Genomic DNA, 14,269 nt, shown 5'->3' with positions numbered 1-14,269 from the left:
AATAAATGGTCCCTACCCTAGAAAAAATATACAGTGCTATGAGAGTTTGAAATAAAGGGAAGGGAGCCTCGCAGAGTCTGGGCAGGGAGGAAAGGTCTTCTAGAAAAAAATTACATTTAAAGTGAGATCCAAAGGATGAGTGAAATGGATAGAAAGTGTGCTGTAGGCAGAAGGAAAGCATACAGGAAGACCATGAAATAAGAAAAAAGAAGGACATTTCAAAGAACTGAAGAAGATTCATTATAGCTAGACCAGAAAGAAAAGGGTAAGAAATCGAGAATTTAACACAGAAGGAAGGGCCCGGTAGACCAGTCCTTCCCAAAGCATAGTATTTGGTAATTAAGATAACTAAGTGATATGTGGATAACCTTTAAAAAATTTTTAATAGATATGTATTTTACTGTGAATTAGAAAAAAAATTTAGCACATTAAACCTGTAATTCCACAGATATTAACTTAGGATGAGGATAATCTTTAAAGAGTGAATTACTTTAAAGTCTATTTAAAGATAAATATTAAGTAAATAACAGTTCAAACAGTATGAAGAAATGGCCAAAACTGTGCAAAGTAGTGGAGAAATGACTGAATGAGCTACGGTAAGAATTTTAGACTTCATACAAATGGCAAGAGAAATCACTAAGGAGTTTTAAGGAGCAGATTTATATGATTAGATTTGCCATCAAAGAGCCCTCTTGCTACAGTGTGATAAAACAGTGATGAAGAGGAAAGGGGATACAAGTGAATTTTGGGACACCAGTTAGAAAGAGGTTGGCATAAGTCCAGGTGAGAAACAATGGTAATGCGTGGAAAAGGTCATGGTAGTGGGACTGGAAGAAAGTAGGGGCATTTAAAATATATTAAAAAGATAACATCAGTAAAGAACAGTAACAAATACCATGTAAATAACAACACTATATTTCTGATGCTATGTTATTCAGCACAGAAAGATATCGGTTTATACCTTTACTGTAGGTTGGAACCTTACTAAAATAAAGTGAGCCTCATTTAATGTTCTCGGCCTTGACATTTCTTCTGCTCTATAGACTATGTTTTTCTCTCATTTTCTCCTCTCTCATAATTTGGAAGCTTGTTTCTAATCATAGTGTTCCAATTCCTTTCTGGGTAAATTGATCATACAAAGCTTCACGATCCTTGATCATTAGGACAGACATTCTGTTCTGAGTATAAATCTGCCACAGTAATTACTTGAATTTTTTGTTTTACAATGCAAATAATCAAAAAATCTCAAAAGAACCCACAAAACAACTCTTATACCCCATATTCTAAGCAATCTGGATCTAGGACTCCATATGAAACCATTAGAAGAAATGAATTCACAACAGAAAAACTTAAATTGCATATACATTTTCTACTGTTACATTTTCTGTGAGATTCAATGCTTTTCATTAAACAAGTAGAAATCTCACCTAGTTAAAATTTATAAATTGTGATCTGTAGATTTCTACCCCAAGTGGAAAGTAAAAATCATGTCATATTTCCATAGTATTTCTATTAAATAAAAATGAAGACTATATTCCCATTTTACTTTAATGATTTCAACAAATATTGTATTATTTTCTAAAGTCATCAACCCTGAATCTTTTTCTTATCTTATTTAGATATTTAATTAAAGCAACTTTTCTTCAATTATCTGACACATACACATACAACACAATAATGGTCACAGTACAACTTAATGAGTTCTCACCTGTAAAGTTGAATACGTATATGGATAGTGATAAGCAAAATAGCACACATCATCTTTATGTGGAAAAATGACAGTGAATGTAATTGTATAGTAGGATTTTCCCTTTTGCCCACCTGCAGCAATTGAACTTCTTGAGAAGTGATTTCTGCAACAGAAAAGCATGTTTATTTCATCCACACCAAAATTCTGATTTTTCTTGCTATTTTAGTAAACAGAACTTCAGAAAAAAAAAAGAAAAAAACCATAGTTTGTAAAAAAGTTTAACTTAAATACTCTTAAAAATTAGACTTGGGGGACTTCCCTGGTGGCCTAGTGGTAAAGAATCTGCCTTACAATGCAGGGGACGCAGGTTTCCTCCCTGGTCACGGAACTAAGATCCCACATGCCGTGGAGCAACTAAGCCCGCGCGTCGTAACTACTGATCTCACGTGCCTCAACTAGAGAGCCTGAGTACCACAAACTACAGAGCCCACGTGCTCTGGAGCCCGCTTACCAAAACTAGAAAGAAGCCTGCGTGCCACAATGAAAGATCCAGCGTGCCGCAAATAAGACCAGATGCAGCCAAAAATAAATAAATAAATAAATAAATCTCTATAAAAAATCAGTATGTTGTTTAAAACAAAAATTAGACTTGGTACTAAAAAAGCAGTTAATTGCTATCCATCAACATCATGACTTTCCACTTCTGGATTTACTAATTAAATAGAGCTACTACTCTGTACATCAACAGAAGTTTTCGAGCCCCATTCTTTGATAGCCATACACATTACTGGGTCCAGGCAGTGATCACCAACAGCTGCTACGACCATTGGATGAAAGGCTGATGGATCAGACGACAATACCTGAATTCACTGATCAATTTTAAAATTACAAAAGAAGAAATAACCAGAGATGATATGTTTCCTAATATGATGCAACAGGAATTCCCTGCACCATATATGAAGTATTCTTTTCAAAAATGAAACCTGAAACTGATAAAGCTTCTATATCTAACTATGAGTTTATAGGAAATTGGTGAGATAGAAGAATTCATTAACACCACAGGGATGCAAACAGCAAAATCCAAAATGTGGAAAATCCTGCATGACAAATGATCTAATTTCTTCAATAAATAAAGGAGAAATTTAAAAATAGAGAAGAAGGAAGCCTATAAATTAAGAGACTTAAAGGACATACGTGTGATCCCTTGGTTGGTCTGATTTAAACAAACCAACTATAAAGTAATATTTATGAGACAAGTAAGTCCGAACATTGACTGGATATTTTATCATATTAAGGAATTTTCTTAGGTGTGACAATGGCCTTGTGGTTAGATTGTCTTAAATATGTATCTCAAAAAGACAAAGACCTTTGAAGTATTTATGGATAAAATATATCTGGAAAAAAATAAGGATAAAATATGCCTTAAAAAATTCAGTGTGGAGGTAGGGGTGAAAGTATAGCTAAAATGAAACCATGTGTTGATAACTGTTGAAACTCAGTGATGAATACATGGGGCCTCATTATCCTATTATCCGCTTTTGTAAATGTTTGGAGATTTCCATAATAAAAAGCTTTTAAAACTACATATTACTTTCCAGACTTTAAATATCATTGAGATATGATGACCTAAAGATGCTTTGGTCTATCAACTTCATTTCTAAAACTCCAAATCACCTTGTATTATTTAAGCCATGAACTGAAGAAAAGCCATGGCCTATAGATTACTTATTCATGCACACAGACATTCAAGGTAGATCACAACCTTAGAACTACCCTGGGATCAGATCTTCTAATATAAGCTTATAAAAATCAAGCTTGCTATTAATGAAAGTAAAAGAACACTGACCTAAAAGAATGGTAGAGTCTTCATTAACTTAGCCACTACATCTTGAATAGATATTCAATGACAAGGTGCTAAGAGTTGAGGAAAATGCAAAATAAGGTCTGGAAGTAGATCCTGCCAACTCTTTTACTCTAAAAGCTTAACATCTAATTGGGGAGGTATTTATGTCATCACATTACAGCTACCTGGCATTTTATAGGTTACATTCACTCACATACTCGTGGAAAGTAGTTTTATTCTCATTTTACAGATGAGACAAACAAGTATCAAAGGACAGTGCAAAAATAGTTTTTAATCCCCACTATCTGGATTTCAGGCTTGAGGAAAGCAACTAGAACAGTGCTTGTTACATAGAAAGTGGTTAATAAATATCTGTTGAATTGGCCTGAATTCTAATTCCAGATCTGGAAGTAGCCAAAAGAAAAAATAAAAACTAAACAAACAAAAATCCTTGCCATCACCCCTTACATAAAAAAGAAAAACCACCTGAGATGCTATGACCATTCACTTTACAGTGTGAAAAAGAAAAGCATTCATTGATTGATGATTTCTATTGTGCAAAAGAGAAGCATGAAAGAAATACTTTTTGAAAAACGTTGTTTCACCCTTTAACAATTTAAATCATTCTGCCAAAATCTAACCAAGCACTTCCCAGATAATCACTGCTCCACTCCAACTTATGAGAAAGAGATAAATGATAAAGTATATTTATATTAGCCTACCATTGAAAGAAATATGAAATTCATTCAGGTGAAGAAGAATTACATATAACCTTATGCTTCTTTCCTTCATTTATTTACTATTTATTTTGCTAATAAAATGGGGAAAACCCTACTGAGATTAAATCCAAGGAACAATTTCTTTCTTAGGAAGCAATAGCACTTAAGATCTAGGTTTTTCCAAAACCCTATCTAAACCATTAAAAACAGTTTAATTTTAGAATTCTTCTTCTAACGGATAAAACTAAAAGAAAAGGAACATTAGTGCTAGTTAAGCACAATATAAAATATAAAAACTCAAAATCCACTAAACAGAAATGCCAGGATTAAGATTAATAACAGAGAAAAAGAGGGATGTCAAGTGCATTCAATAGTGGATAGAAGTTATCTTGAAATGTATTACACGCAGAAACAGTAAAAATGGGAAGCAAGGCATATGATAATCCTAGATTACTTAATCATGAATTGAATAATCCAATTATTCCACTGAAGCAATAAATGATTTCTAGCACTTATTTTAACTTGATAAATAGATCACCTATTTGAAGTCAAAGTTGAACTGTGAAAGCAGAAGTAATGTAACTGTGGAATACATCTCCAAGTAAAATATTTTGGAAGTTAAAATGAGGTAAACATTTGTGTGCAGAAGAGAAAAGAATTACACTTAATATCACCAGAATAATAAAAAAACCACTGTAAATTATTTCCTAGAGTTTCTAATTTCAGTCTTACTCAATGAAGTTTCCAGAATTTTAAAGCTAAAAAAGTTGAGAACACATCTAAGTGGGGGAGGCAAGATTTGGACCTAAGTCTGTCGTCTGTCTACAAAACATGTTTTATTTCCACTAAATATACCCCCATAATGGATCTCAAATTTTTAAAAACTCTGTTGGAAGTAATACTAAAGCATATCACCAAATTCAAAGAACACAATAACTTTTTATCTTTGAACTGAAATAAGATGAATTAATATTTCCTTCTGTAAAACTGATGTCCTATTATTGTCAGAATACTTACTTATAGTAACAAATGTCAGTCCCCACACGAATCCACCATGGTCTAGCATTTAACGCTTCCTGAACCGAATACATGAGTGGTTGCATACCTTTGACAGAGAGAAAAAAAGAGAAAATTCTTTTCAGAATTTTTGAGTTAAAAATTAATCTTGCCATTGTAGAAAGCACCAAACATTCAGGAAAGCTAAAAGAAAATACATTTTGGTTTTTCAGTATGCATTTAAAAAATCTGAGATCTTTCTTTAAAATCTCCTAAATCAATCAATGATATGTTTTATTTCTAGTTTTAACTAAAATGGAGTTACAACTTCAATGAGTGAAAAGTCATTAAACATTTTTCTATTATCTTTTCTATATTAGATCAATTATATACATTATAATTATAACGTATAATTGTATATAATATATAAGAATTATATATATGTAATACATATTACACTAAAAATTATACATATATTCCTTATAACAAGTGAAAGAGACAAAAATATATATTAAATTAAGTATGATCACCCCTCTAACTCTCCATAGATTCCCATCTACACCAAGGTAAGGAAAACAATGCCACTAAAATGGCATGACTGTTTTCTTCCTCAGCCTTCTCCATACAAATAGGTGTTTATAGCATGGAGAAGGAGAGAGGGGATGAGGAGGGAGAGGGACTGTTAACAAAAACAGAATTAAATATATAGTATATTTTCTTAGGTAGTTTTAGAAGTATATTTTCCACATGCACTTTAAAATCATTTTAAAGGTTTCTAGGTTTCTGACAGGAATTAACGAAATTCATATGTTAATTTTGGGAAGGTTGACAATTTTTATTGAGATCTCGTTCAACTTTCATTTCTTCATTTTCTTGCTACAGAACCATTATGTTAAACTTATCTCTGAGTATTTTTATTAGTCTTTAATAGTCTCTAGGGTTTTCTAGGCATGCAAATCATATCATTTGTAACTTAAAATATTTTATCTCCTCTTTTAGTATTTATAACAGTTACTTTATTTTCTACTTTTATTATAGAGAAATGAAGCAACCTCAAAAATGATTCTGAATATAGTGGTAAGAACAAAACTCTGTCTTGATAATTTTAATCAAAATACTTTGCCATTCAATGCAATTATTTGCCTATTGTTTTTTTAACAAATCAACTTTATCTTATTTAAATAATAGAAAGAGCTAACACTGAATAATTTCTATGTGCCAGATATTGTTCTAAGCATTTTTACATATGTTAAGTCATTAAATCCTCACAATAACCCTCTGTGGTAGGCGCTATGATTATTCCTATAACTGGAGCAGTTTCTCCCATAATTCTTATTACATTTAAGTGTTTTTAATTATTTCATCAAATGCCTTTTCAGCATCCAGTAACAGAATCACATGGCTTTTCTCCTTTAGTCTCTTGATGCAATAAATTGATAGATTTCCTATTGTGAACTATCCTTGCATTCCAAGAAAATGCTATTCTTTTACTGCTGTATGATTAAATTAGCTAAATCTCATTTAGAATTTTTGCATCTAAAAATTGGTCTTTAAAAAAAAATTTACCGGGCTTCCCTGGTGGCGCAGTGGTTGAGAATCTGCCTGCCAAAGCAGGAGACAAGGGTTCGAGCCCTGGTCTGGGAAGATCCCACATGCCGCGGAGCAACTAGGCCCGTGAGCCACAACTACTGAGCCTGCGCGTCTGGAGCCTGTGCTCCGCAACAAGAGAGGCCGCGATAGTGAGAGGCCCGCGCACCGCGATGAAGAGTGGCCCCCACTTGCCGCAACTGGAGAAAGCCCTTGCACAGAAACGAAGACCCAACACAGCCATAAATAAATAAATTTAAAAAAAAAAAAAAAAAAAAAAATTTACCTTTACCAAGCATTGGTATAATATTACACTAGCGTCAGAAAAACATATTAAAAAGCTGTCCATCACTTATTAGAATAAAAGTAAAATCTATTTTTTTAGAAGTAAATATAATTTAGCTGGAATATCATCCTGATATGGTGACTAATAAATACACTTTTTATTTCCTTTTCAACAGTTATAGTCTGTTCAGAATCTTTACTTTTTTCAATCAATTTCAGTATTTCTATGTTTTGTTCTATTTCTGTCTCATTATTTTCGGCATTTTAAAAAATTCTCTTCTCTATCCTTTTGGTTTTATTTTTTGTTTTTCTAATATCTTGAGTACTTATTTTTTGAGTACTTAAAAACTGAGCACTTGAGCAATAACTTATTTTCAGTTTTTTTTATTTTAAATAATGCAGTTATTAAAGGCATTCAATTTTCCTCCAAATACCAGTTTAGCTATGTCCCATAAGTCTATAAAGTGTTCTCCTTTGCTATACTTTCTAGATCAGAGCCATCCAATTAAACTTTCTGCCAGAATGGAAATGTTCCATATCTGCACTGTCCAATGTGGCAGCCACTAGCCATGTGTGGCTGTTAAGCACAGGAAATAAGCCTAGTGCCACTAAAGAACTGAATTTTAAATTCTCACAATAACTGTCTTCTAATCAGGTTGTATTTCTCGGAGCTTTTGCTCTACCTATGTGGGTGCCATGTGGTTATGGCTGTCGTATTGTATAAGAGGTTAGTGTTCCGTATAGCAAATGAAACCAACAACAAAATGAAACAGCAACCTAACAAATGGGAGAAAATATTTGCAAATCATATATCTGATAAAGGGTTAATATCCAAAATATATGAAGAACTCATACAACTCAATAGCAAAAAAACAAACAATCTAATTGAAAAGTGGACAGAGGATCTGAATGGACATTTTCCAGAGAAGACATACAGATGGCCAACAGGTACATGAAAAGGTACTCAATATAACTAATCATCAGGAAAATGCAAATCAAAACCACCATGAGACATCACCTCATACCTGCTAAAATGGCTATTATCAAAAAGACAGGAAATAATAAGCGTTGGTGAGACTGTAGAGAAAAGAGAACCCTTGTGCACTGTTGCTGGGAATGTAAATTGGTGGAGTCACTATGGAAAACAGTATGAAGGTTCCTCAAAAAATTAAAAATAGAACTACTGTTTGATCCAGCAGTTCTACTCCTGGGTATTTATCCTAAAAAACTAATTCAAAAAGACATGCACTGCTCCCGGCATGCTCATTGCACCATTACTTACAATAGCCAACACATGGAAGCAACTTAAGTATCCATTGATGAGTGAATGGATGAAGAAGATGTGGTATGCATATAATGTATGTATGACTGTGTGTGTATGTGTGTGTGTACATAGTGGAATATTATTTAGCCATAAAAAAGGAATTCTTGCTATGTGCAACAACATGGACAGACCTTGAGGGCATTATGCTAATAAGTAGGACAGAGAAAGACAAATACTATATGATCTTGCATATGTGTGGAATCTTAAAAAAAAAAAACAAAAACCCAAACTCATAGATACAGAGAACAGAATGGTGGATGCCAGAGGCAGGGGCTGGAGGGGTTGGTAAAGTGGTCAAAAGGTATGAACGTCCAGTTATAAAACAACTAAGTCATGGTGATATAATGTGCAGCATGGTAACTAGAGTTAATAATACAATAGTGTGTTTTTGTAAGTGGCTCAGAGAATAGATCTTAAGAGTTCTCATCACAAGAAAAATAAAGTGTAGTGATGGATGTTAACTAGACTTACTGTAGTGATCATTTCACAATATATACAAACATTGAATCATTATGTTGTACACCTGAAACTAATACAATGCTATATGTCAATTATATCTCAATGGGGGGGAGATTTGCAATTATTATAGCATCTTCAAGGACTGAAACTTGTAAATACACAATATGCAGTCAGTGCTTTTAACCCTGAATTATTCTCTGTCTGACATTAATATTACCACTTTTCCTTTACTTTATTTGCATTTACCTAGTTTATCTCTGCCCAATCATTTCTTTCAACTTTACTTTGTCATTTAATTAATAAACACACACACACATATTCTCCGACCCTACAAATTGTATAATTTTCGATATCTGATTTTTGAGGACATTTTGGCTCATTCATAGTCAGTAATGACAGACAAACATTTCATTTCATTCCTTCCAACTTACTTTCTTTCTACTATTCATTAATTTTTTTTTCCTTCTTTACAACTTCTTATTTCACTTGCTTGGTTACATTTTTCCACATTTCCTTTTCTTCTTCTATCATTTGAAAGCTTTCTTTTGTGTTTCTCAATTCCATTTCCCATTCTAATAGTTATGATTAACTGATATTTCTCTAGTATACTATTATCATATTAAATAACTAAGCAATCCCATCAAGACAAGTTAGCTTTCACTTCTCCCATATCATCCCTTTTAGAACACTTTCACTTAACACATTTTAAAAATTTCAAGTCTTCTATCTTGAGATCTTTTTCCTCATTTATTTTTCTCAGAGAGGGTTCAGGGTAGCAGATTTTCTGAATTCTACATATACACAAACATGCAGTTTGTTGGCCGTGACAAAAAAGTGACAGATTTTGCAAAAGACATTTGGCACTCCTCTAGCTTCTAGCACCACAGATGAGAGTCCAATACTAACCTAATTTTTTCACATGCAGAACAACATAGTGATCAAGAGCATGCAGTCTGTAACCAGACTACCTGGGTTTGAATTCCAACTTTACCACATGCCACATGCATGATCCTGGTCACATTACTAAACCACTCATGCCCCCTTTTTCTCTTCTGTGGATAACAACCTTGCTAGGCTGGTTTGTTGTGTGGATTAAGAGTATCACATGTGTTAGCACTTAAAGAAGGCCTGGCACATGATAAATTTTCAATAAACATTAGCTGCTGTTATTATCAATATTATTTAAGTACTGTAACCAGTTCTTTTAAAGTGGAAGTATGTTAAGATTTTCTCTTTATATCTGAAACTCAGGTATTTCACTGGTACATATAAAAGATTCCTGTCTTCCTTATTTCTTCCTAGGAGTCAGTGAGGCATTTCAATCCGAAACTTCAACCTCTTCCAGGCACACAAAACTCATAATAATGGTTAATTATAGTAAGGTGGAACAAGGTTCAGGCTGAAGTCAAAGGGCATAAAAGATTTATCTGAAGTGTTCTAATTTTATAAAAGACAATGTATTCTCTTATTACTTTTAAAATGATGGTTAATTCTGGTCACAGTGAAGGGAGCTATATTTGGAAATTCTGAGTATAATGAAAACCATCTGAACAAAATAGGTTGCCCCAGTAAGAATCAATCAAATGAGGTAACTCAGATTGAATAAATCACAATCTACTCAACCTGATACAGAAAGGCCATATTTGAGTAACTGATTTAGTCATTAGCCAAAGGATAAACTTTTACATGTATAAAATAAATACATTAAGAACTGTCAAGCTTGTCACTTGAATACAGACAATCAAAATATTAAACTGCCAGAGTGAAACCAACATCCAATGGCACTAGCCTCTAATAATATCTATGTAAAGGCTTAAGTTGTATGAGTACATGCTCAGTAACAAGTGCAGATACAATGAAAGGCAAGGTGTTTCAGGCCCTAATCATCAAATGTATTGTGAATCACAGACTCAAATTTTTCAAGTTGAAGCTAACAACATCATTTAACAGATGAGGGGGAGCTTGAATAACCTGAAGGTACCTATCACAAGCTGCATATATGTTATCAGTAACTGTACAGAGAAAAAAACACATGCTTCTAATATGGCTGGTATCATAGCAGAGAGTCATACTAAAAACAGGAAGATGAGATTCTTGGTCTGGAGGGTAATGGTAGTCACTTGAATCAGAATCACTCCACACATCCTCACCAAGAACAAATAAATAAATTCAACAAGTAGCACAAATAAAAAAACCACACACGCCCAGGCCTTCAGCATTACTGGAAGACAGAATATAACAGACTTCAAGTTGCCTTTATGTAGAAAAATGGGCAAAGATATACCACAGAAGTGGAAACAATAAAGGAGGGATTGAAATCATGAGCTCAAAGTAGATTGCAGGCTAAAAAATACTAAGTGACACGAAGAAGGAATTTTATGAAGTCACAATTCACAGTGAAAATATAGCAAGGCACAATATCTATGCACCAGATAAGACCAACCTCTTATGTAAGGCAGAAACTACAGGAAATACAGGAGAAGTATTAGAAACATACTACTGATAGCAGATGCTAACACTCCACTCTCAGTATAAGACAGACCGATTAAACAAAAATTAAGAATATTTATATAGATCTAAATAACATAATTAATAAGGCAAATCTTATATAGATATGTTGAACACTGTATCCTGATAGTAGAGAATATACCTTCTTCTAAGAGCATCGGGAATATTCACAAAAATTGACTATATATTAGGTCAAAAGGAAATGTCAGTAAGTTCCATAAAAGAGAAATATTACAAACAAAACTCTCTGATCACCATGTAATAAAACTAGAAATTAAAATCAAAATGAAAAACAAAACAAAAAGGGAGGATACCCATGCAGAGGCAAGGGAGACAGGTTGACTTGGGTGTCAGACCTTGAAAGGGGTGAGGAGGGCATCTGCCCAAAAGTGCAAAGGACAGACTGTTACGTACACTGGAATTCATCAAATAAATAAATATATTAAGAATAGTAGAAGCCAAAATTCTCCATGTTGGAGAAGGAAGTTGTAAATATGGAAAGAAAACTAGAATAAATCCTGTGCAATGAAGGTATCAGTGTGACTTCATGGAGATACTGTGTGTGTGCTTATGTGTGTGTTTGTGTATAACATACACACACACAAATAAACATACACATATGTATAAATTACTACCAATGAAAATTTCTATATAAATGCTTGTATATACAAATACATATTCCCTAGCTCTGTCCATGGACAGGTCCAATAACAATGTACACACTATGCATACAGATCTTATTTTTAAAATACCATTCTCCAAACCAGGGCTCTTTGTAGAAACGATTGTTGAAAGGCAAGATGAGCCCTGAGCATCTTGTGCCAAAAAAGCAAGGACACCCATAAAGAATGACGGGGACATGTCAAAAGAACACACAATGCAGCATGAAGGGATCCCAATGGCCAAATCCTGGGCAATTTAAACATCAAAATAAATAATGATAGCAACAAATTACAACCCACTGAGTAAAACAGTAAACAATTCTATACTGATATTAACATGTAAAATACTTACTAACTACAAAGAGAAAAAAGGTAACTTTACAATGGAAAAGTCTGGCAGACACCAACTTAATCAAGTGAATAAATTATTACTATCAGTAATAAAACAAAATCCTGGGTCACCAAAACACAATGTCACTTCTGTGATGTTCCTCCCAAAGATGCCTAACTTAAATCATGAGGAACATGAGACAACTCCAAACTGAGAACCATTCTACAAAATAAGTGCTATAATTTTCAAAAGTGTCAAGGTCATGAACATTAAAGACCACAAAACTGTTCCTGACTAAAATAGTCTAAAGAGACTTGACAACTAAATACAACATGTGGTTTGAGCTCAATCCTTGTGCTATTAAGGTCATTAATGAGAAAATAGGTGAAACTTAAATGGGGGGGTCTAAGGATTAGATGGGATTCATATATCAATGATAATTTCCTGATGTTGATAGCTATCCCATAGTTACATAGAAAAATGCCATGTTTGCACAAAATATACTGAAAGTGTTCTAGGGTGATGGGGCATCACTTTCGAAGCCCAACATTTAGATAAAGGGTACAACTTTTCTGTAAGTTTGAAATTGTTTCAAAAAAAAATTTAGAAAACGATGATCATAAACTGAACTAGTCTTCTTGACATATATTTTGTGCGTGGCATTTTATGTTCCTAATAGGATCTTCATAGTTCATTCATCCATTGCCTCATTTATTTAATAACTATTTAACTGAACATCTACTAAATGCCTTACTATAAATAACAGTGGTCAGCAACAGATACTGTCCCTGATCTTGTGGAATATACAAACAATTTGCAGGGAGGGGCACATAGAGAGGAAAGGTATTAATCAGCCACATACAAAAACAACATAAAACTGTGAAGAGCACCCTAAAAGGAAAAAATTACAAGCAACATTTATCAAGGGGACTAAGCCAGTCTGGGGAGTCAGGGAAGACTTCTTTAGTCAAGAGATAGCTCAACTTCCCAGTATGGAATTAACTAATGTGAGCAAGGTGGGAATGCTACAGAATTGACTCCGAAATTCTATTTTGTTGCCTGGTTCCACATATGTTCAATTTATATAAGAGAGTGGTTAAAAATCTTCATATATCTGGAAGATATGGGGGAGGGAGGGCAGGGGGAGAAAGAGGGAGCTTGTGACTAAAGCTCTAAGTTACTAAAACGCAAGACTGCCATCTAGTGGTAATTTGAGCAAACCCCTTTCAAGTAAGGGTGGGGGGGGCCGAGAGGGGGGAGGGAGTGACAGATTATAACAGATACATCAGTAGTATATAGTGATATAAATTCTCATATACAAATTTACAAATAAGATCATTCATTGTGAGAAAACTAATATTTAATAGAATCACCTAAAAATTCTCCAAGAAAAGGGCAACTTGTGAAACAAAAGAAACTATAATTCTGCTCTTTTTTGAGGGACACTGCCAAAGAACAAGACATCTATTGGGCACATCCGCTAGAAGAACCAACATTTAAATACTCCCCCAAGCAGCATGTCCCAATGGGGAAAAAAATTTTTTTTACAATTTCCTAATTAATATTATTTCCTGACTTCAATCATGCATGGCAATTAAATAAATTCTTCCAGCTGAAGATGCTTCCACTGAAAATATCTTCAGTCATCATTACCATCCCTGAAGTGAATTCAATATGAATCTCATGACAATTAACATTAACTACATAGCTGGTTATCATTTCTTAAAATGTTGAATTCTAATTTACTAAAATATTGGTCTCTCCCGTCTTCTAACTCTATTGATGTTCAGACAAACCAAGATTTGCTGTATGTTGCATTACCCTAACAAATCTAATACTAGAGTTCATTTAAAAATTACATCTAC

The 14,269-nt window shown here is 33.7% G+C and overlaps 1 protein-coding gene across 9 annotated transcripts in view; it reads right to left on the bottom strand.

Annotated features, from left to right (window-relative positions):
- Positions 1-14,269, bottom strand: part of AGTPBP1 (ATP/GTP binding carboxypeptidase 1) — a 174,858-nt gene that overhangs the window by 41,570 nt on the left and 119,019 nt on the right. For all 9 annotated transcript variants that reach the window (XM_057548960.1, XM_057548966.1, XM_057548962.1 and 6 more), the window contains 2 exons: positions 5,270-5,357; positions 1,709-1,853 (listed from right to left, as the gene is read on the bottom strand). In XM_057548960.1, the coding sequence (XP_057404943.1) occupies positions 1,709-1,853; positions 5,270-5,357 (233 nt within the window). The remainder of the gene's footprint in view (positions 1-1,708; positions 1,854-5,269; positions 5,358-14,269) is intronic.

This window comes from Balaenoptera acutorostrata, chromosome 6 (assembly GCF_949987535.1).
Source record: "Balaenoptera acutorostrata chromosome 6, mBalAcu1.1, whole genome shotgun sequence".
Taxonomy (NCBI): Eukaryota; Metazoa; Chordata; class Mammalia; order Artiodactyla; family Balaenopteridae; genus Balaenoptera; species Balaenoptera acutorostrata.
The sequence above is the reverse complement of the archived record's forward strand: the minus strand, read 5'-3'. Positions and strand labels throughout refer to the sequence as shown.